At 42.6% G+C, this 20,758-nt stretch overlaps 1 protein-coding gene across 1 annotated transcript in view; it reads left to right on the plus strand.

The window, feature by feature from the left end:
* Positions 1-20,758, plus strand: part of b4galnt1b (beta-1,4-N-acetyl-galactosaminyl transferase 1b) — an 88,103-nt gene that overhangs the window by 39,528 nt on the left and 27,817 nt on the right. The window contains exon 6 of the mRNA XM_041180350.1: positions 7,016-7,196. Coding sequence (XP_041036284.1) covers positions 7,016-7,196 — 181 coding nt within the window. The remainder of the gene's footprint in view (positions 1-7,015; positions 7,197-20,758) is intronic.

The following is a 20,758-nucleotide window of genomic DNA, read 5'->3' on the forward strand; positions in this document are numbered from 1 at the left end:
ACACAATGGCCAGTAGAACGTCAGCTGGGAAATAAGCTATTCATGGCTCTTAAAGGAGCTGACGGGCTCCAATAAATCAGTTGGCTGCCTTTCTGTCTTGCAATATAAAAGCAGGGACTAGGGCTCCAGCACCATGGAGACCTGCCCCGTGCCCCACTCTGCCCACCAAATCCAATGGTGCAAATCAGAGCCACCTGAGACTTTACAATCGGTCACAACCAGAACTGAGGTGATGCCTATCAGGGAATATTGAACAAGCTAGAACACTTTAGAAACGAGAAGGCTGAGGGGTGACCTTTAAAATTATGAAAAGATTATGTTCCAGTACCTGATTTACAATTGCCTTATAACCCCCACATATTTTACGCCACCATTATGGGAGTAGCCCAATTACTCTGTTCGACTGTAGACTGTAGGCCAAGATATTGGCCTGTATCTTCCATGAAGCGGCAATCACCCATCAGGTTGCCATTCCAGCTACTTCTCTGCACCCTGGCACAGCTCCACATTCCTGGCCGGGTCCTCTGAGCCCGGCTTCTTCAGAAATGTGGAGTGCAGTGTCCCCCTGAGAATTTGTAGAGAAGGCAGGACGCACCCCCTCCTTATAGCGCTAGCTGCCATCAGATAAGTTTAAATGTCCAGTGAGAATGCTGGCGAATGGTTGAGTGGGTGAATGGGTAGGATGGGCGTGCATAAGCGGGTAGTCGGGTCAGGAGAAGTGGTCAGGTCGGGGATAGTCGATTTGGAAGGGTAGTTGAGTGATGGGTCAGGGGGTTGTTTGGGGGTTGAAGGAGCAGTCGGGTTGGGGGGGGGGTGGGTGGAAGGGGCGTCAGTATGAGTGATTTGGGGGGTCAGTTTTGTAGTTACCCAGGCGCTAGACTAGGATTTTTCTCTCTTGACATTTTCTGGGTAACTGTTCAGTTAAGTAGATTGGACTCTAGATCGGAGTTGGAGACTTTCATGGAAGATCCTGGGCAACAGGGGAATTGCCGATCGGAGTTCCAACTTCTCAGGTAATTCCCTCGCTGGTCAATGCATCAGGACTTCCGCAGGGTCCCGACGCACATCTTGGGTCGATCTGGAGACCAGAAGATCTGGGCCAATGTTCTCAGTCTCGAGCTTTTCAGTCCTTGTTCTGCTTTCTGTTTTGGAGCATAGGGTGCTGGGCAAGGCCTGCAATGAACTGGCCTGTGTTCCTCCGAACTCATACATTGGTCTCATATCCTTGAATCGGTTTGCTGGTTTCACGAAACTCCTGTTGTCTTGTGTTGCGAATTTTCCTTCGATGTGATAAAGCTCGTTCCAATTTAACTTGAGTGCTGCTAACCAGTTTCTTCCTAGTAAGGCTGGTTTTTCACCCTTCACTACAACAATGGGCAATTTTGCACATTGCTCCTTGTACGTGACTGGAACTAACACACTTCTCGTTGTGGGTATTTTTGCTCCTCCACAACTTTGTAATTCTACGTGTCATCTCTCCGGTTGATCCTGACTCAACTTTTGACAGTATAGCAATTCAGGAACCACGCTGACTGATGTCTCTGTGTCAATCTCCACGCTTATCAGAGCTCCATTAGACGCTACTTGGCTATCATGCCATGCGAATTTCCATTGGACGTTTCTTGTGCTTCTGATCGTATAGGTCTCGAGCGACCTTTGATCGACCTGGTGCTGTTCTACAATTGTATGCAGTAGTAATAACATCCTCTTGTGGCCGTTTGTGTGTGTGTAAATTAGTTTTATTTGGGTACTTTGAACTTGTGCTGCACGCAGTCTCTTTTCTGTCCTACAAAGGTATCACAGTCTGGCAACGAGGCGAGATTGGTTCTCTAGCCGAACAAATTTGAGTTAGAGAAGCTACCAGCAAACCAGTAGAGGAACTGAGATTTTTTTTACTGAGAAATAGTTTTAATTATCCGGTATTCGTGAAAAGGCTGTTTATACACGTGGGTGGGCTGACCTTCAAAGATGGCTGCATCAACAGGTATTATTGGACAACTGGGAAAATATAGCTGGGACTGAGAGTCTTTTGGTATGTATGTGGAGCGGCTAGAGCTGTTTTTCATTGCTAATAATATCCTCGATATTCCTGATAATCCAGCTGTTAATCAGGCAGTGGAAGGAACGGATTAGGGCGATATGTTTGACTGAAAACAGGCCATGTGAGGGCTCTATTACATTTGGGCTCGTGCTTCCATGATAAGAGCAGAGAGAGGAGCAGCCCACTCCTTTGTAAACTTGAGCTCATCTAAATTTCTGCTCCCCTTATCCAAACTTGCACCAGGTTCTGCTCACCCATCACCTCTGTACTCACTTACCTACATGAGCTCCTGATCTGGCAACACCAGAATTTTCGTCCTTGTGTTCAAATTGCCCCTGTCACCTTGTCGCTCCCTATTTCTATAACCACCTCTACCCCTGTAACCCTCTAATATTTCTGCACTCCTCTAATTCTGGCCTCTTGCGCATGTGTTATGATGTGGCAGGTAGTGCGCACCAGGTGGACCAGATCCATAAGGGAAACTTGGCTACGCTATCAAGATGGTTTTGCAATTTGTGTTTATTACGAGACGTGTGCACTGAATTCAGAAGTGATGAGTCCGCTAACAGCTTTAGAGATTTTAAAAATGAAATTAAAACATGTATTAACAAAAGAAAAGATTTCAAGCTCACACATAAGACTACAGTTACTTAATATTATAACAAAGCCCAAAATTCCTAATTAACCTAACTCCCCCCCCTTTAAGGCAACAGTCCAAATAGATTTTAAATTTAAATAACAAGCCAGTAAATTTACCACAGCACCCACTCTACAGTGGAATTCTAAAGGCTTTTCTCCAACTTTAGTTACTGGACACAGCAGACTTTAGCAAACATGGCTGGAGGCTTCCCCAAGGCTGTCACACACACTCCTGTTAGCTCCTGTATGGCCCCACAACATCACCTTCCTTCTTTTATATATATTTCTCTCCCTCTTTAATCTGTAAATTCCATTGTTCTATATGTCTTTGGAAATGTACTTTTCCCATAATATAAAAATCTTTCATGTTGCCAATATGGTCAGTACCTTTCGGGAAAAATAAACATAATAACCTTGCCCTATTTATCTTGTTAGCTGTAAACACACTACCATCCCTTTGAAACCCAAACAATTCCTTCACTATCTGAAGATGCAAATTTCCTTCACACCCTGCATGCTAAGACCTCATCCATGTTTACCCATTAGCATTTCAAATGTGTTTTACCCTTAACTTCTTTTGATAATTTTTAGCATTTCAAATGTCTTTCATCCTTAACTACTTTTGATAATTTCGAGCTTGCAGCCTATCTGACTCTATTTAATTAAATCACACAGACAGAACCATCTACATTCACACCCATAAATCTACTTTGCAATAAACCGCATTAATAATATGAAAATTATTATAGTTTCATGACGCACCCTCTAATGTAATCGTGCCACCATCAGTGGCCATGTCTTCAGTTATCTAGACCCCAAGCTCTGGAATTCCCTCCCTACACCTCTTTGCCTTACTTTCATCTTTTAAGACTCTCCTTAAACCCTACCTCTATGGTAATCTGATCCCCTATCTCCTTATGCGGCTCAGTGTCCCAATATGTTCACAGACGTTGTGAATCGTCTTTGGGATGTTTTACTACATTAAAAGGTTGCTACATAAATGTAAGTTATGGCAATGATATTGCCTCAATGCTAATTTCAATGCTTAAATCTCAGTCGGTGACTTTATTTTTTCCCCCAAGGTATATAAAAAAAAAAATGTTGCATTGCTGGTTCGTCCTTTACGTTCTTCTGCAATAAATCACCCTTGACTTCACTAATTTTCACTTGCCCTTTACTCCCTGCTGGCCTCACTACACCTGCACCTACACGTACCCATTTGAGACTGATAGCTGTTCAGTGCGATTAACCCCTAACAGCACTGACTTCAACTGGTGGCAGTGAGTTGTGTCTAGCAACACCGAGTTCTGTGCAGTGAAGTTCCATTAAGTTTTATATTGCTTGTGAAGAATTCGTGGAACACTTGGTTCTGTTCTAACCAGATAAACAGTTTACCTTTATTTCTCATCTTATCACGTGTATATGAGGCACCCCAAACCACATAGGTTTCTTTGAATTGCCATGTTAGGTGTTTTTTTTTAAACTTATTCATTCAGAGGATGTGGGCTTCGCTGGCTAGGCCAGCATTTATTGCCCGTCCCTAATTGCCCTTAAGGTGGTGGTGAGCTGCCTTCTTGAACCACTGCAGTCGATGTGTAGGTACACCTACAGTGCTGTTAGGGAGGCTGTGAAATAAGCAAACTGTTTTCCAAATGTTAAGTAGTGAAGGCAGCCTGAGGAGGTATTTTTTAAAATTATGTTGTAGTTATACTGCTGGACTTGTGTGAAATTGTGCCCCTAAAGCCAGTTAAATTATGAGGTGATATTTCACAAATGAAGATTCTATTTGTTAATGGAATCCAAGCCATTTGAAGTCAAAACCAAGCACAAAGCTTTTCTTTACTGAGAGTTTATTGACTTTGTTCAATTTCGTAGCTTTTCCGAATCTTTGGAATTCTCTACCCCGGATGCTCCATCAAATATATTCAAGGATGAGATGGACAGATTTTTGGGGTGTCAGGGAATCAAGGGATATGGGGAGCGGGCGGGAAAGTGGAGTTGAGGCAAAAGATCAGCCATGATCATATTGAATAGTGGAGCAGGCTCAAGGGGCTGGAACGGTCTCCTCCTGCTTCTATTTCTTATGTTCTCATGACATTAGTCAGACAAATCACTGATTCAGCCAATCGCTCATTCTTGCCCAATGGATATGAGACGTTTTTGAGGTGTGGGGCTCTATGATTCCCTTAAGTCACAAAGCTATTATGGCACAGGAGGCCATTCAGCCCATCGAGTCCATACCAGCTCTCCGTACAGCAATCGAGTCAGTCCCATTCCCCCCACTCTATCCCCATAGCCCTGCAAGTTTATTTCCCTTAAGTGCCCATCCAATTTCCTTTTAAGACATTGAACATCTCCGCTTCCACCAGCCTTGTAGGCAGCAAGTTCTAGGTCATTACCGTTTGCTCTTTTTTAAAAAAAGTCTTGCTCAAATTCCCCCACATCGCTTGCCCAAAAACTTTAAATCTAGATCGCATAGTCCCTGTACCATCAGTCAAAGGGAACAGCTTTTCTTTGTCTACCTTTATCTGAGCCTGTCTTGTCCACCTCTATCAAATCTCCCCTCAATCTCCTTTGCTCCAAGGAGAACAACCCCAGCTTCTCCAGCCTAACCTTGTAGCTAAAATCCCGCATCCCTGGAACCATTCTGGTAAATCTCCTCTGCACCCTCTCAAGGACCCTCACATCCTTCCTAAAGTGTGGTGGCCACAACAGGACATGATACTCTAGTTGTAACCTAATTGGGGCTTTAGAAATGTTCAACATAACTCCCCAGCTTTTGTCCTCAATGCCTCTATAAAACCCAAGATTCCAAATGCTTTGCTAACCACTCTCCCAATATGTCCTGCCCTCTTCAAAGATCTATGCACATGAACCCCCAGGCTCTTCTGTCCCTCCACACTCTTTAGAAACTGGTCTGTTAAATTTCTATTGCCTCTTATCCCTTCTGCCAAACTGAATCACCTCACACTTCTCTGTATTAAATTCCACCTGCCCGTTCTGCCCATGCTACTGACCTGTCTATCTCCTGTTGCAGTCGATTAATATCATCCTCACTGTTCGTCACGCCTCCAATATCCAAGTAATTTATATACATAAAAAAAACAGTGGCCCTAATGCACGGGGAACAGCACTGTATACTATCCTCCAGTCTGAAAAACAACCATCTACCACCACTTGCTGTTTTCTGTCCTGAAGCCAATTTTTTTATCCAAGTTGACTCACCCTCCTGTTCCATGAGCCCCACTTTTGTTAAACGGCCTTTTATGTGTCACTTTGTCAAACACTTTTCTTAAAATCCATGTAGACAACAACCACTGTATTCCCTTCATCAACCTTCTCTGTTACTTCATCAAAAATTCAATTATGTTAGTCAAACACTCTGGCTTTTACAAATCCATGCTGGCTCTCCTTAATTAACTCAAACCTCTCCAAGTAGCTATTGATTTTTTTTTCCCCCCTGAATATTGTTTCTAAAACCTTACTCATCACTAATGTTAAATTAACTAGCTTGTAGTTACTAGGACTGTCCTTATACCCTTTGTTGAATAAGGGTGTCACATTTGCTGCACTCCAATTCTCTCGCACCTCTCCCATATTAAAGGAAGATTGAAAGGTCATTGAAAGTCCTCCTGCTATCTCCACTCTCAATTCCTTTAGCAAACAGGAACTGCAAGCCTAAATATAAAAGCAAAAAACTGCGGATGCTGGAAATCCAAAACAAAAACAGAAACAGCAATACCTAGAAAAACTCAGCAGGTCTGGCAGCATCGGCGGAGGAGAGCACAGTTGACGTTTTGAGTCCTCATGAAGGGTCATGAGGACTCGAAATGTCAACTGTGCTCTCCTCTGCTGATGCTGCCAGACCTGAGTTTTTCCAGGAACTGCAAGCCATCTTAAGCAAGCGACTTATCTGCTCACATCTTCCCAAGATGTAACTATCTGAGATGTGAAACTTTGATAATATCAGTTGATATCATGTGGCTCACACTTCAGCCATAACTTCCCCACCCCTACCAGGCAGGCTCAAAACACAGCTACTTTTTACCCTTCTCCCTTTGCTTGGGTACCCTGCCTCGCATCGTTCTAGGCTTGAGAAGGGATGTGGCCTCCCAGCTTTCCATTGTCATTGCTTTGAATCTTCAAGAGGCTCACAAAAGACGCTGGGAAAGGGTCTCAGCCCCTCCTCCAGGGCACGGTGAAGACCAGGAGCTTAACTTGTGGCATATCACAGGAGTTAACCCACGGGGTGCCAGTCTGTGATGCGGCATGCAGGCCTTTGAGATGCACTTTGCCTCAGCATCCGCTTTATTCAGTCGGTCTCTTGTTTTCTAGGTCAATCTAACAGCGAATTTGGGAACCTTTGATGTGGCGGCAGAGGTCGATGGGGTCAAGGTCAAAGGTGAAGGGGAGATGCACCTGTCTCTCTCGAGCTCTCAAGTGGACAACCTGAACCGTCAGCTCCAGTTTGTCACTTACACCAACACTGTCTTCAACCCAAACACGGCTGATACAGGTACATTATCTAGATCTCACACTAACATGACGGGGGAGCTAACTTATGATGCTATGCAAAAAGAAGCACAGGGAAGGATGTAGGACCAGTGACATTATCAGTATCATAGTTTACCTGCTGTGACATTGTTTACAAGTAAACTATAGTCTGGAGCATGTTTGTGATACAACTGCTGTGTTTAATATGGCCTGCCCCTAAAGGGAGCTGATTAGGTGGGGAAGTGGTTTAAGTGGACATATTTTGAGGTCAAGTAGAAGATCATTGTGGCTTATAAGTCCTTGGTTCCTGCCCTCAGGGAGAGGCCAGCATATCAAGGTTAGATAACAAGTATAAAGGGACTATCTTTCTCTTTTTAATGCTTTTAAGGCACAATATCTGAGCTGTTATCGGTGCGTGTTAGATTTGTCTCTGCTTTCTAAATTACTTCAAGAACAGTTGGAGAGTCTGTGCTTTACCTTATACAATTTACAGTCCAGAAACAAGTTCATGTGGTATGTATTATTATTCATGCTCCACACTAGCTGCCTCTCTTTCTACTACTTCTAACCCAATCTGCTTATCCTTCAGTTCCCCTCTCCCTCATCTGCTTATCTTGCTTCCCCTTCAGTGTATCTATGCTATTCACCTCAAACTACTCCTTGCAGAAGCAAATTCCTATTTTCAAACGACACCCTTGAGTAAGAGTTTTTCCTGAAATTCCTGTTGGATTTATTAGTGGCCATCTTATATAGCTGACCTAGTTTTGGAAGGATCATTTATACCAAAAGAAAATGCAATTCCAGCTACTTTCACTGCACTCAAGAACGGCTTCCTTGGGGAAGGTTCTCAATGATTTTCCGCTGTTGCACAAGAGTGGAGGAGACAGGTTGTAAAAAAAAAAGCACATCATGGCCCACATTGTGAAAAGCCTCCTGTCAGTCTTAAAAAAAACTTCTGAAAGCTGTCTGCACAAATGAGTGCGCATCTGTAGCCTGCTGCCTTGAGTCTCCTCAGCTGACAATGACGGGGGTTAGCAAGCCAAATGGATTCCAGATTGTGGCTTCTCGCATAATCACCAGTCCCCCACTGGAAAACATCATTGCAGACAAATACTGTTATCAGTTGTTATTTCGGTAAGTTTCATTACCTCTAGTAAATTTGGTTATGCTTCAATTACTTTATGTTATGACATTTCCACTAATAAGGTTGGTGGAGACTCCTAAATGGTGACCAAAAGGATTTGCAAAAGATATTTGAAGTGATTAGTTTGAAACTCCATTCCTTTATTGACAGGTTCTACTCATTGTTTGTGCGTGGTGACTTGTTTTTGTATGTCCTTCGTAGTTCCTTATTGGAAGCTTATCTGGCTGCTTTCGTCATGTTTTATTGGTACATTCCTACCTGTTGGTTTGTGATTTATCACCACTTTATGCATAAGGAATTTGAGCCAAGGAAATGCAAGTGGTGTTAATTGTATTTAATTGTGTTTCCTTGTGTGCAGGCGGTGGGCATTAATGGGGGATTTACTTGTGTTCCATCAGACCAAAGCTTTGGTTCTTAGGTTAGGAAGTGGATGTTTGGAATGTGTATCTCTGTAAAAAAAAATGCTTATAAAAGTGTGTAAAGATTACACCAGTTCTATCCTTCGCCACCTGGAAAAAACATGGTAGCAACGAATGGTTATCTAAAGGTGAATGTTGGAAACTAAGAAATTTTTCTTCTGACAGCTAAAATCCTAGTGGTCATTGTGGGAAATGATCAAAGGAAAGTGTAAATTGTTGGGGTCTGATTACCCTCCAGTGTTCTGAGTCTGAACCATATGATCAGTGGAAGAATGAAGTGAATATGTGGACACAGGTTACATTTCCACCAAAGAAGAAACAAGGTATGACATTGGCGTTGTCACTTCCTATCAGAAGTAAGTTATTTTGTGAGCTGGATGCCTGTCGGTTGGATAGAGATGAAGATTTGTACATTCTATTAGAGTCCTTGAATTGAATTTACAAGAAAGATGATTTGGCAGATGCCTATGAGGAATAGTCAGAATTTAATTTATTTTGGAGAATCGTCGGTAATTACATAGAAGATGATGTCATGGATTTTAACAGACTTTACAAAAGATTGACAATTCAATTTGGGGATCCGAGGGTTGGTATTAGCTTTTAAATTACTGGATTGTGCTAAGGTGTCTCGCATGGACAGGCAACTAGTTCTAACTGGTGTTCAGCTCTCCGAGAGGGAGACCCTGTTAGCTCAGATGTCTGCTGCCTTAAAGTTCCTGGGGGAAGCAGTTATTTACTTCAGCCTTAGTGCAGCAAATGAGACATTTCTGTGCTGGCACAAAGAATAGAAGACTCAATGATTGCCAGATTTTGAAATAGTCCAGATACCAGATGCAGGCATTAATACATCGGAAGGATTAAAGACAGGCAGAATGAGAACGAAAGCACCTTTAGCAGATCTGGCTATTACAACAGAAGGCAGAATTGTAACAGCAATAATGTGGTGATGAATCCCAGGATTGCCCAAGGATCAGGGAATAGGTGCTTCAGCTGTGATTCGAATGCGGTGAACTGCCAAAAGTGAGAGGGTCCTCAAAATGACATATGACGAAGAGAATTCTGAGGAAGAGGACGAAGATAATGATGAATCTGAATTGTACTTGTCGCAAGGAATTTTACCCCTGTGGTGATTGTGTTAGCCACAGACTTGTTTAACTGTGTAGTACCATGTGCTAGTTCTTCAACGGATTGGTCAACAGGTTATCCTGATTCATGAAGTAGAGAGGATTAATGGAAGGTTATGGGATATAAAAGTTCTACTTGCTTTAGTGTTTGGTGATGACAACATACTGAAGTCACCAAAGAGAGTTGTTATCCCTTGTCAAATAGCTGGAGTAAGCCATTTTATCAATACTGCTGCAGTCTGCAGTGGGCTACGCTGTTGAGTAAAGCTTCAGTGAAAAATTGCACAAATGAAACTTGAGATGGAGCATGAGAAAGCAATTATTTTTGGAAAGCCAGTGGATCTGCAGTTCACCCAGTCATGTTATCGTATCCTCTTAACAAAACTTGATGTTTCTCATGAGAGCCCTAGAAAAGTACTCGTGACATCAGGTGACAAGAATCAAAAAGCAAATTGCTATGATGTTACATAGACAATTTGTTCATGCTACTTGTAAAAGGTTAAAAATCCCACTAGAGGATGCAGGGATAGTTGGAGTATACAGGCTAATAGAGATTAGTGAAAAGTATGACATCTGCAAAAAGTATTGTAGGACATCCTATTGTAAGGCTTCCATTGCCACGTGATTTTAACAAGGTGGTTTCCATGGATCTAAAGGCATTGGGGTAAAGACAGAAATATTTTCATTCTACATTTTCTAGACCTGGCAAGCAGATTCAGTCCTTCTACGATAATGTGTAGTAAGGACAAAATGGTCAATATAGACAAAATAATGGAGAAATGGATCGAGACCAGGCTTGTGCCACCAGCTAATTTTCTGGCTGATAATGGAGGGGAATTTGCCAATTACAAGTTCAGAGATGTGGGAAGCATGAATGTCATGGACATGAACATTGCAGCTGAAAGTCCTTTCAGCAATGGACACTGTGAAAGGAATCATGTGGTGATCAATGAAATGCTGCATAAAATCTTAGCAGATCAACCAAACTGCAGGTTGACAACCGCCCTGGAATGGGTGGGTCGTGCACAGACTTCCCTCCAGATGCTTGGAGGATAGTCCCTATCAATTAGCTTGTGAGCAAAATCCCAAATTGCCTTCTATGCTGTGTGATCGTCTTCCTGGCTCTAGAAGGTTCTACAATTGACACACATTTGAATACTTTACATGTAAGGAAGAAGGGCTTTCATCAAGGCTGAGATCACCAAGAATCTGTGGAGAGCACTGAGGCATGCCAGGCCATTCAAGACAGAATTTAATTCAGGATTTTTGGTGTATTATGAAAGAAAGGATCATAAGGAATGGAAAAGCCCAGTTGAGATAATAGGTCATGATGGTAAGACGGTACTTACCAAATATGGCAATCAAGCTGTTGAGATTCATTCCTCACCATTAATCAGAATTAGTTACAAAAACCTTGACTGAGCAGTTGATGGAAGTAAATGAGGCACTTTGTATCTCAAATGCTCATGTGTTTTGTTTTGAAGGTCCTGAGGGACAGAATATGGAAGATCAAGGGCTGGATCGTGATAATATGAGTGTTCATGAGACTTGGGACAGAGCTATCACATCCACAGGCCCATTGCCCAGAGTGGGTATGGGGGGGTCGAATGAATAGAGGAATGTGACAACTGAGACAAGCAGGAAAAACTACTGGCAAATGTAAATATTGGTTGAATGTTCAGGATGATGGCCAGGAAGGGAGGTCCACGGATTGGTAAAATGGGGTGAAAGGGTGGAGAATAAGTGCAGTACATGTACAAGACCAGAAGTGACCCGTGTCAGAAAAGGATCACGTACCAGAGAAAGAACCTCCGAAAGTATGAGGAGATTCCTGCAGTAGCAATCCAGATAGACGTAAAAGTGGAAGTAGAGGCTGCAGCTTTAAACGATTAGATAACGAAATGAAGGTCACAGAACTAGAAGCAAAAGTGCTCGTGACTACGAAGTTTTGCTGGCTACCAATAAACTGGCAAAATCTGTTTTGGTGAAAATAAAAGCAGTTACACAATGTTTCATTGCTATCATAAAGGAAAATTTTCAGGAATCTTCACGATGCTCTAATGGATTGTGGATTTTTAGGAATGTGTTAAGATTAAAGAAGAGCTTAATTGGGAATCAGACTTGTGGAATTTGAAAAAATATATTGGCTGAGATATTAAGCAAAATAGGCCTGAGATAACTTTAAATCAACAATCCTATTTAGAGAGTGTTACTTCCATCCAGGTTATTGTGTGGGTCACAGAAAGATCATATAGTTAAAGAAAGACAGAGCAATTGTGGAGCATTGATTTGTCAGTTGAACTGCTTGGGCACTCAGAGTAGACCAGTTAGTTTTTGATATATTGGAGTTAAGTACTATAATGAAACACCCTAAAGTAGAGAATGCTTTAAGGGCATTCAAACATTAAAGAAGTTAAATCTGGAGAAATGCATACTTAAGTTCCCATCCTCAGGTGACCCAAAGAACACAAAACTAGTCACTTTTTTTTTAGGGATGCTTCTCACGCTAATCTTCCTGATGGGTATTTAAGTGCAGCTTGTTTCATAAGATTTCAAATGGGTGAAAATGGGAAATGTTGTCCTTTTAGATTGGGAAGCTAAGAAAATAAAAAAGGTTGTTAAAAGTACTTCAGCTGCTGAAATGCTGGCCCTAGCAGAGGCAGTGGACATGGGATTCTATTTGTCAAATATTTTAAATAAGATTCTATACAAGGTGGGTAGTATACCCATTGAATGTTATTTAGATAATCGTTCATTGTGGGAGAATGCATATGCTACAAGAAAGTGTGAGGGAGATAAGGTTATGGATTGATGTTGTTTTGAAACAAGTACAGGAGAGAAAGGAAATCTCTAAAATTAAATGGCCGAATACAAGTCTGTCTTTACCTTGAGCAACAAATGTGAGGAACTCCTGGATTCCTTTGTCGGTCAAATTGAGGTGATCTGAGGTGGCTCTGCCATGTCACTCCATTCCATTAGCCCACTGGCCAAACTTCCAATAATACTCACCCTGCCCTATCCCTCAAATCAATGTTTCTCTAATTTCTTTCCTATCTCTCCTCATGCCCCCTCCAAGCGCATCTTGTCCATGAGACCCCCTCCTGTTCCCTCAACCCTATTCCCACTAAACTGCTGACCACCCAACTTCCACTCCTGGTCTTCCCCCACCTCCCTCCTCACCATCCTTGCAAATTACTGTCCCATCTCCAACCCCCCTTTCCTCTCCAAAGCCCTTGAACATGTTGTCACCTCCCAAATCCATTCCCATCTTTCCCGGAACTCCATGTTTGAATCCCTCCAATCAGGTTCCTGCCCCTGATACTGAAACAGTCTCTTATCAAAGTCACAAATGACATCCTGTGTGACTGTGACACAGGTAAACTTTCCCTCCTCATCCTTCTCGACTTGTCTGCAGCCTTTGACACGGTTTGACCACACCATCCTCCTCCAACACCTCTCCACTGTCGTCCAGCTGGGTGGGACCTGCTCTCACCTGGTTCCATTCTTATCGATCTAATTGGATCCAGAGAATCACTGGAAGTGGCTTCTCTTCCTGCTCCTGCACCATTACCTCTGGTGTCCTCCCCAGGATCTATCCTTGGCCCCCTCCTATTTCTCATCTACATGCTGCCCCTCAGTGACACCATCCGAAAGCACAGTGTTAGTTTTCACATGTACACTGATGACACCCAGCTCTACCTCACCCCCACCTCTCTCAACTCCTCCACTGTTAGTAAATTATCAGACTGCTTATCCAACATCCAGTACTGGATGAGCAGAGATTTCCTTCAATTAAACACTGGGAAGACTGAAGCCATTGTTTTTTGACCCCGAATCCAAACTCCATTCCCTAACTACCGACTCCATCCCTATCCCTAGAAATTGTTGGAGATTAAGCCAGTTTTTTTTTTTTGCAACTTTGGTGTCCATGTTCAATCCAAAGATGAGCTTCTGACCTATTTGTGCCATTGCGAAGATTGACTATTTCCACCTCCTCTAACGTTGCTTGCCTTCACCCTGGTCTCAGCTCACCTGTTGCTGAAACCCTCAGTCATGCCTTCATCCCCTCTAAACTTGACAATTCCAGTACTTCCTGACTGGACTCCCACATTCTACCCTCCATAAACTTGGTTATCCAAAACTCTGTTGCCTGTGTCTTAACTCATAGCAAGTCCTGTTCTCCTATCACCCCTGTGCTCGCTGACCTACATTGGTTCCTGCTCGAGCATGTTTTGGTTTTAAAATTCCCATCCTTGTTTTAAGATCCCTCCTTGGCCTTGTCCCTCCCTATCTCTGTAATCTCCTTCAACACCACAGCCCTCAGGTCTCTGCATTCGTTTAATTCTGGCTTCTTGTACATTCCCAATTACAATCGCTTCTTCATGTGCCTTCAGCTGCCTGGGCCCCAAGCTCTGGAATTCCCTCCTGACACCTCTCCACCTCACTTTTCTCCTTTAAGACCCTCCTTAAAACCAACCTCTATGACCAAGGTTTTGGCCTAATATTTCCTTACGTGGCTCAGTGTCATGTTTTGTTTTATAATGCTCCTGTGAGTCACCTTTGGATGTTTCATTACATTAAAGGTACCATATAAATATCAGTTGTTGTTATTAACTGTTTTACAAAAATGCATGTACAAAGAAATTGTTTTGCGGCCCTAGAGAAAGGGCATCTTGCAATGTAATGTTTTGTACAGGATATGGAGGCCTTTAAATGTGTTTCAAAATGTTGGTAGCACACACAAACTCTATCTACAGAGAGAGAAGGAAATCTGTTACATGTATATTAATTGTTTGTAGACGGTGGGCATTAACTGGGGTTCATTTGTGTTCACATAAATAAGAATAGGCTGAAACTGTGGCTGTTGAATAAGGAGGTGTATGTTTGGAATATGTATCTCTAAATAAATGCTTAGAAAGGTGCGCAAAGATTGGCTCCAGTTCTATCCTTCACCAATTGGATTTCTGGGAAATAAATTTCACACACACACATACTTGTATTAGACACATTCTGTATACATGTAAAAGCATGTTTTATATGGGACGATTCAGACATGTCTTCAACTGCCTAGGCCTTGAGCACTGGAATTCCCTCCCTAAACCTGTCCTCTTCTGTCCTTTTTAGATGCTCCTTAAAACCTACCTCTTTGACCAAGCTTTTGGTCACCTTTCCTGATATCTCCTTATGTGGCTATGTGTCAGATTTGTTGGATGATGCTCCTGTGAAGCACCTTGGGATGTTGAAGGCGACATATGAGCACTGGTCGTTCTATCTATCCACCTATAATTGATTGCATATGGTGCTGCACGTGTTAAGTTTGGGAACCTGCTATTTTATAAGGAAAGTCAAACCTTGTTAAAGAGTTTGTGTTCTTTCAAGCAAGGAGTTGTCACAGTTTGTTTGAGGTGAATGTTGGAGATCGCATTTTAAGATTGCCCTACGTCTGGAAACAGCTGAGTGTGAGAGGTGGAAAATGTAAATGATTACATTTGATAGAAACGTTGTTTAAAAATGTTACTATTTGCACCAAATTCAGTGCTTTTATCATTTACTGTTAAGCTTGCCGATCTCGATAATGGAAAAGAGAGCTTGGGGTAACTAAAGCCGGAAATTAGTCCTAAGTGTGGTAGAATAAATTTGCTTATGATTAATAACGACACAAAATCATTATAAAAAGTGTGTGATGGTACATGCTATATAGATGAAACTTAATATATTAACTAGTGCATTTCCTGTTGCAGGAAGTGTATTGTGAAGATAAAGCTGATTTGTAATGATTGGATCAGACTGCGTATGGCTCAAATGTTTGTGATCCTGCAGGCTCGAATTGTACGATTGTTGGATGAAATGGCCTTGATCGTTATGAAAAGCTAGTTGAACAATGTAGGCGATTTTAGGTTTTACTTTTTAGAAAGCCCAAGAGACCAGACAAAAGTGGCAGAGAAGAGTAAGAGGTACCTTGGTGTGTAGCAGTACTGGGCAAGGGAAGGGGCTGCTTTTGTGTGAGAGCACAGGGAATTTCGTGGAGCGAGGGCATATTATCAAGGGAGGGATTAGGTTGCCATTGGTGAATGTGCGGTGATGGGACTTGATCAAGGATTGGATGGCTGTGGGAAGGGCAACTTCATGAATATGCATGTTGGGGGTGGGGTAAGTGGTGTTTGCTGGGAAAAGGACAGGAGGGAGAATAAAGTTTACATGCATTTGGGCCAGAGATCTATTATTTTCAGTTTGTAGCTCCAAAAAGGTGGCAAACCGGCTCTTGGAAAGGAACATTACTCATAACCAGCTGCACAGAGGAATCAAGAGATAGCTGAGCAGCTGAAGTCACACTGGGAGAAACAAACAAGCACGAGTGTTAACTCAGCAACATCGCTGTAGAATTGGGTGCTGTGGAGTGAAAAGAGCTAGTTGTTCAGTCTAGGAGCTGCAGATCTGCAAGGAGCGAGGGAGAGGAGGGACACAAGAAATGGGACAGATGACCATCCCCACCCCATGGGTGCCTATTGATCCAGGCTGAAAAGAGATGACTAAACGCAGACGAGCAACACCCAGATGCGGCTAACCCGAGCCAGATGTGAGAGGGCGGAGGTCTACGGTTGGTAACCAGTGTAACCTCTTTGTGGCCCTGCTTATGTGTTGTATACACCAGAGAACCTCTCGAGTGGTAGGTTAGATGCCACACACCTGCAACAAAGCACCAGTGGGCAGCAATGTGCCAACTTGAGTTGGCAACACTCGCACCCTACACAAGAGGAAAGAAATGCCCTGAATTTGGCTGGAGCATTGTGCTGAATATTTATCATTGGTTCAAATATAACGGTGGCCAAGTATAAGATAGCAATAGGTAAGGTTTGGAGATCTGTATACTGTGCATTCATACATGTGCTTTCAGTTTTTAAAAAAATGGCGCAGCCATCAACACTTAGGTTGACACTCGGGTTTGGTGTCTTGTGCACAAGCCTCTATTGTTAATTCCTTATTGACATCTTGCTGCGCTATGGCTTTGCCACCTTGATTGTTGCTGAGGTCTCTTTCAGGTGAAGTCATGGGGCAGGCAGTGGACAGTTACTCTGGGAACCCTGGGAGATGCATTTGTAAAGCTGTCCAGCCACATGAAGTACTTCTTTGTGGTATATTTGATTCTTTCCACCTATGTTCTACCCTGTCTGGAACTGGTTGCTTGGTGTCCGCACCATGCTGCATGATGGCCTTTGTCTCCCGAGAACCATTGTTCCCCCATCAAATAAAGATGGTGCGGACTATGGCCTGAAAGTGAAGGCATTGTGATCACTATTCTCTTTTGGTCAACTACCCGCGCCCTTGCCCTGATTCTCAAACACTAGTTCTTAAATTGAACTTTTTTGGGGGCCTCTTAATGTTAGGACCAGATTTTCAGGCACAGCAGGAAGCAATATCCATTGGAAAAGCTCCCCATTGCAGGTTCCTAAAGTTTTTGTGCCTGATGGGCAAGAATAAGACCTCACGCTGTATAATTTCTTTTTTAGAAAATATACAGAAGTATGTTCATTGCTATCTTTTAGAATTTCAAACTGGACAAAGAGCTAAAATGGCTGCATCTATGTCTGTCTGTGGCCCCAAAACAAAAGAAGCTACCTGGCAGTATCGGGGGAAACTCTCACCTCATTATCCCTGAAGAGCCACTAACAACCTCGCTGTGGACTGCACAGACCAAACTCAAAGAGAGCTATACAAAGGTCACCTGCATTTCATAACCCAGGCTGATTAGCGGGAGTCTGCTCATCTGCTAAGACAAAGGGCTCCGCAACCTTCCTTTCAATTCTTAGTGGTTGAGAGATTGAACAATCTTGGGGACCCAGATGAGGGATACATGTCCATTGTCAAATATGGTGTGGAGAGGGTGGCAGCCATGTGACATGGACCTCTGGCTTGTGGAACCAGTAATATTGCCTTGCTGAACTGCAAAAGTCTCAGTTTGCTTTTTTACCACCTGACTAGCAGCTTCACAGGCAAGGAGCTCTGACCCTGCCTGGCCCCATCTATGCTGCTGGAAATTCTGTACCACTGCCTAAAAGACAGGCATGCAGGGATGAATCAGTCATATCATGTGAAGTCAACACAACCGGAAAAAGTGAATTCTCCAGCATCGGTTTTCAACCTACTGACCTCCACGAAGGGATACCTCGTTGGACTTTGATTCTGGACTCTGGGACCCACATGAAACAATGTTTTGTTTCTCTATGGTCTCTGCACTGTAAATCTTTCTTTGCATCCATACAGTAGAATATAGATACTGAAAAGGAGGTAATGATGCTACTCCTGCGTTTTGTTCGTGCAAATAAACTAACCCTTTGGGCAGGATTTTTACCTCATCGGGTGGGCCCGATGGGTGGGCCTGGGAGTGGTCGCAAAGCTGACCACCACCCGCAATTGGGCCCCGACATCAATTTCACGCTGGCTGGCCAATTAACGGCCAGCGCTACAACCCTGAGCATTGCCGGGGTGCGAGCATGGAAGTTTGCGCATTTAAACTCCGAGGCATAGAGCTGCCTCGGAGCTGAAGATTTTTAAAATCAAAAATAAGAAACTTACAAATGTTAAAAACATGTCCTCTCTGTCACATGAGCAGGGACATGCTATAAATGACATTTCAACATTTAAAATATTTCTTTAATTCCTGTTGGAAACCTCATCCTGCCCGTGGATGAGGTTTCATTAAAAAATCCAAAGGCCACCAAGCTGATTTGCCTGCCCGCCAACCGTAAGGAAAATTTCCATTTAATTATCTAATGGCCTCAATAGGCCTGTTAATTGTCGACGGGGGCGCTGCCGACTCCTGTGCGTGCCCGCTGGGCGAAATATCGCGTGGGTGCACGATGACATCAGGATGCTCGCTCGCCCGCTCCACGGAAAATTCAGCCCTTCCAATCTCAAGTTTGCTGTGGGGTTAATAGAACTGGAATCACACCAAAACAGAGGGGTTGGGGAAGCAAATCATAAAAACCTTTCTGTTTGTGGTTGGGTGGTAAGAGGAGAAATTAGTGCTGTTTAAATTAGTCTGTCACAGATGCGAAACTTAAGTTTGAAGATTCAAGGGAGTAAGATATGGTGTGAGCTTTCATTGGGCCCCAATTATTTCTGGGATTTCTGTCCATTTTAAGTTTGGGCATATTGTAATGAGATTGAAGGACGCTTGGGCAAAATTGAGGTGGCATTGGGTGCGTTTTCAGATTCAAAGTGCCCACAGAGAAAACTTGATGCCCTAATATTACTGATCATTATCGCACATTTATTGGCTTCCAGGGTGAACGATCAGAGCAACTCCTGCATGGTGGGCGAATAGCTAGATGATATCACTATTGTTATGGCAGGCAGATGGTATTTATTTCGAGTTGCAGGCTTTGAATTCAGTAAAAAGGCAGCCACCAAGTCTTACAGGTTTCTTACAAAACTAAATTAAACCTTTATTAAATAGAAAAAAATGATTTAAGCACATACCATAGGTTTACAAATTTCTACTATGACAACTCTTAGCTCCCCTAGTTAACCTAACTCCCAGTTACACCTCCGTTAATACGACAGAAAGACCCGCAGATTTTAAAAGGACCAAGCAAAGTAACACACAATACCCTGAACAGTCAAATTCAAAATGAGTTTTTCTCAGCTTTGGTTCATTGAGGCTTAGATGCTGGAGGCTTTTCACATTTGTGTTAGATCTTAAAATGCCTTCCCTTACACATAGCCTTCTCTCCTTTATACATGTTTTCCCCTTTTGAATGCAAATTCCCATTGTTTCACGATGTCTTTGGACTTTACCTCTCTAATAATAAAAACGTATCATAGTACCAATTTTGCCAGTAATCTTTGGGGAAAATAAACACACTGTTTCTTAACTTCTCCTGGCTAAGTGAAACATTTCACCCCTTTTGAATGCAAGCTAGTCTGGTTTATTTAAAAATGCAACTGTTCCCTTTACACCTATGTTTACCTACTTAACATTTCAAACCTAGCTTATCTTCTGATACATCAAAGCCTTCAGACCAGCTGCCTTTAATTCAATTAAGAGACACCACATGCACACACCACAATTACTCTACTCTACAACACCCACACGCACACACAATTACTCTACTCTACAACACACACACACACACCACTATTACTCTACTCTACAACGCTCACACACACACCACTATTACTCTACAACACACCACTATTACTGTACTCTACAACACTCACACACACACCACTATTACTCTTCTCTACAACACTCTCACACACCACTATTACTCTACTCTACAACACCCACATGCACCACTGTTACTCTACTTTACACTAAATTCCAATAATATTATGAAAATTATTAAATCTTCCTGACACTATCAAGAGATTATACAGCAGCGCTGTAGGACAACAGTGCATCAGTGAAAATTTCAGTCATTCCTACAATCACTGTTTACAAGGACATGATGGCTATTAATCTGACACGATGTTTAATGATTAACTTATCTATAGCAACAAAGGTGCAAAGGGTGACACCCCAGCCCATTGAATTAGTTAATATCAGATGAATTTGCCATTAGGACTTTGTTTCATTTTGTATGGCACTGGTGGCAATGGTTGATGCAGTCAGTGCTGTTCTTGCCACTTTTCTGGGATTTCTTCTGCCAAGAAGGACATCAGGAGAATCCCTACAGTAATTCACCAATAAACTATTGGTTTTTAACATCTTCCAGGGAGCTGGGGAGGGGAAAATTGGGTTGGATATTTAATAAGGGACTCCATTGTAGCACTAAAGCAAGAGGGCAGCTTGGATTAAGACAGAATCCATGTGGATAGAGTTAAAGAATGAGAAGGAGAAGTGATCTAATTCGCAGTGTGTTTTGTAAGCCACCTAACAGTAGAGATGGCTTAG

The sequence above is a fragment of the Carcharodon carcharias genome, chromosome X (assembly GCF_017639515.1).
Source record: "Carcharodon carcharias isolate sCarCar2 chromosome X, sCarCar2.pri, whole genome shotgun sequence".
NCBI classification, from domain to species: domain Eukaryota; kingdom Metazoa; phylum Chordata; class Chondrichthyes; order Lamniformes; family Lamnidae; genus Carcharodon; species Carcharodon carcharias.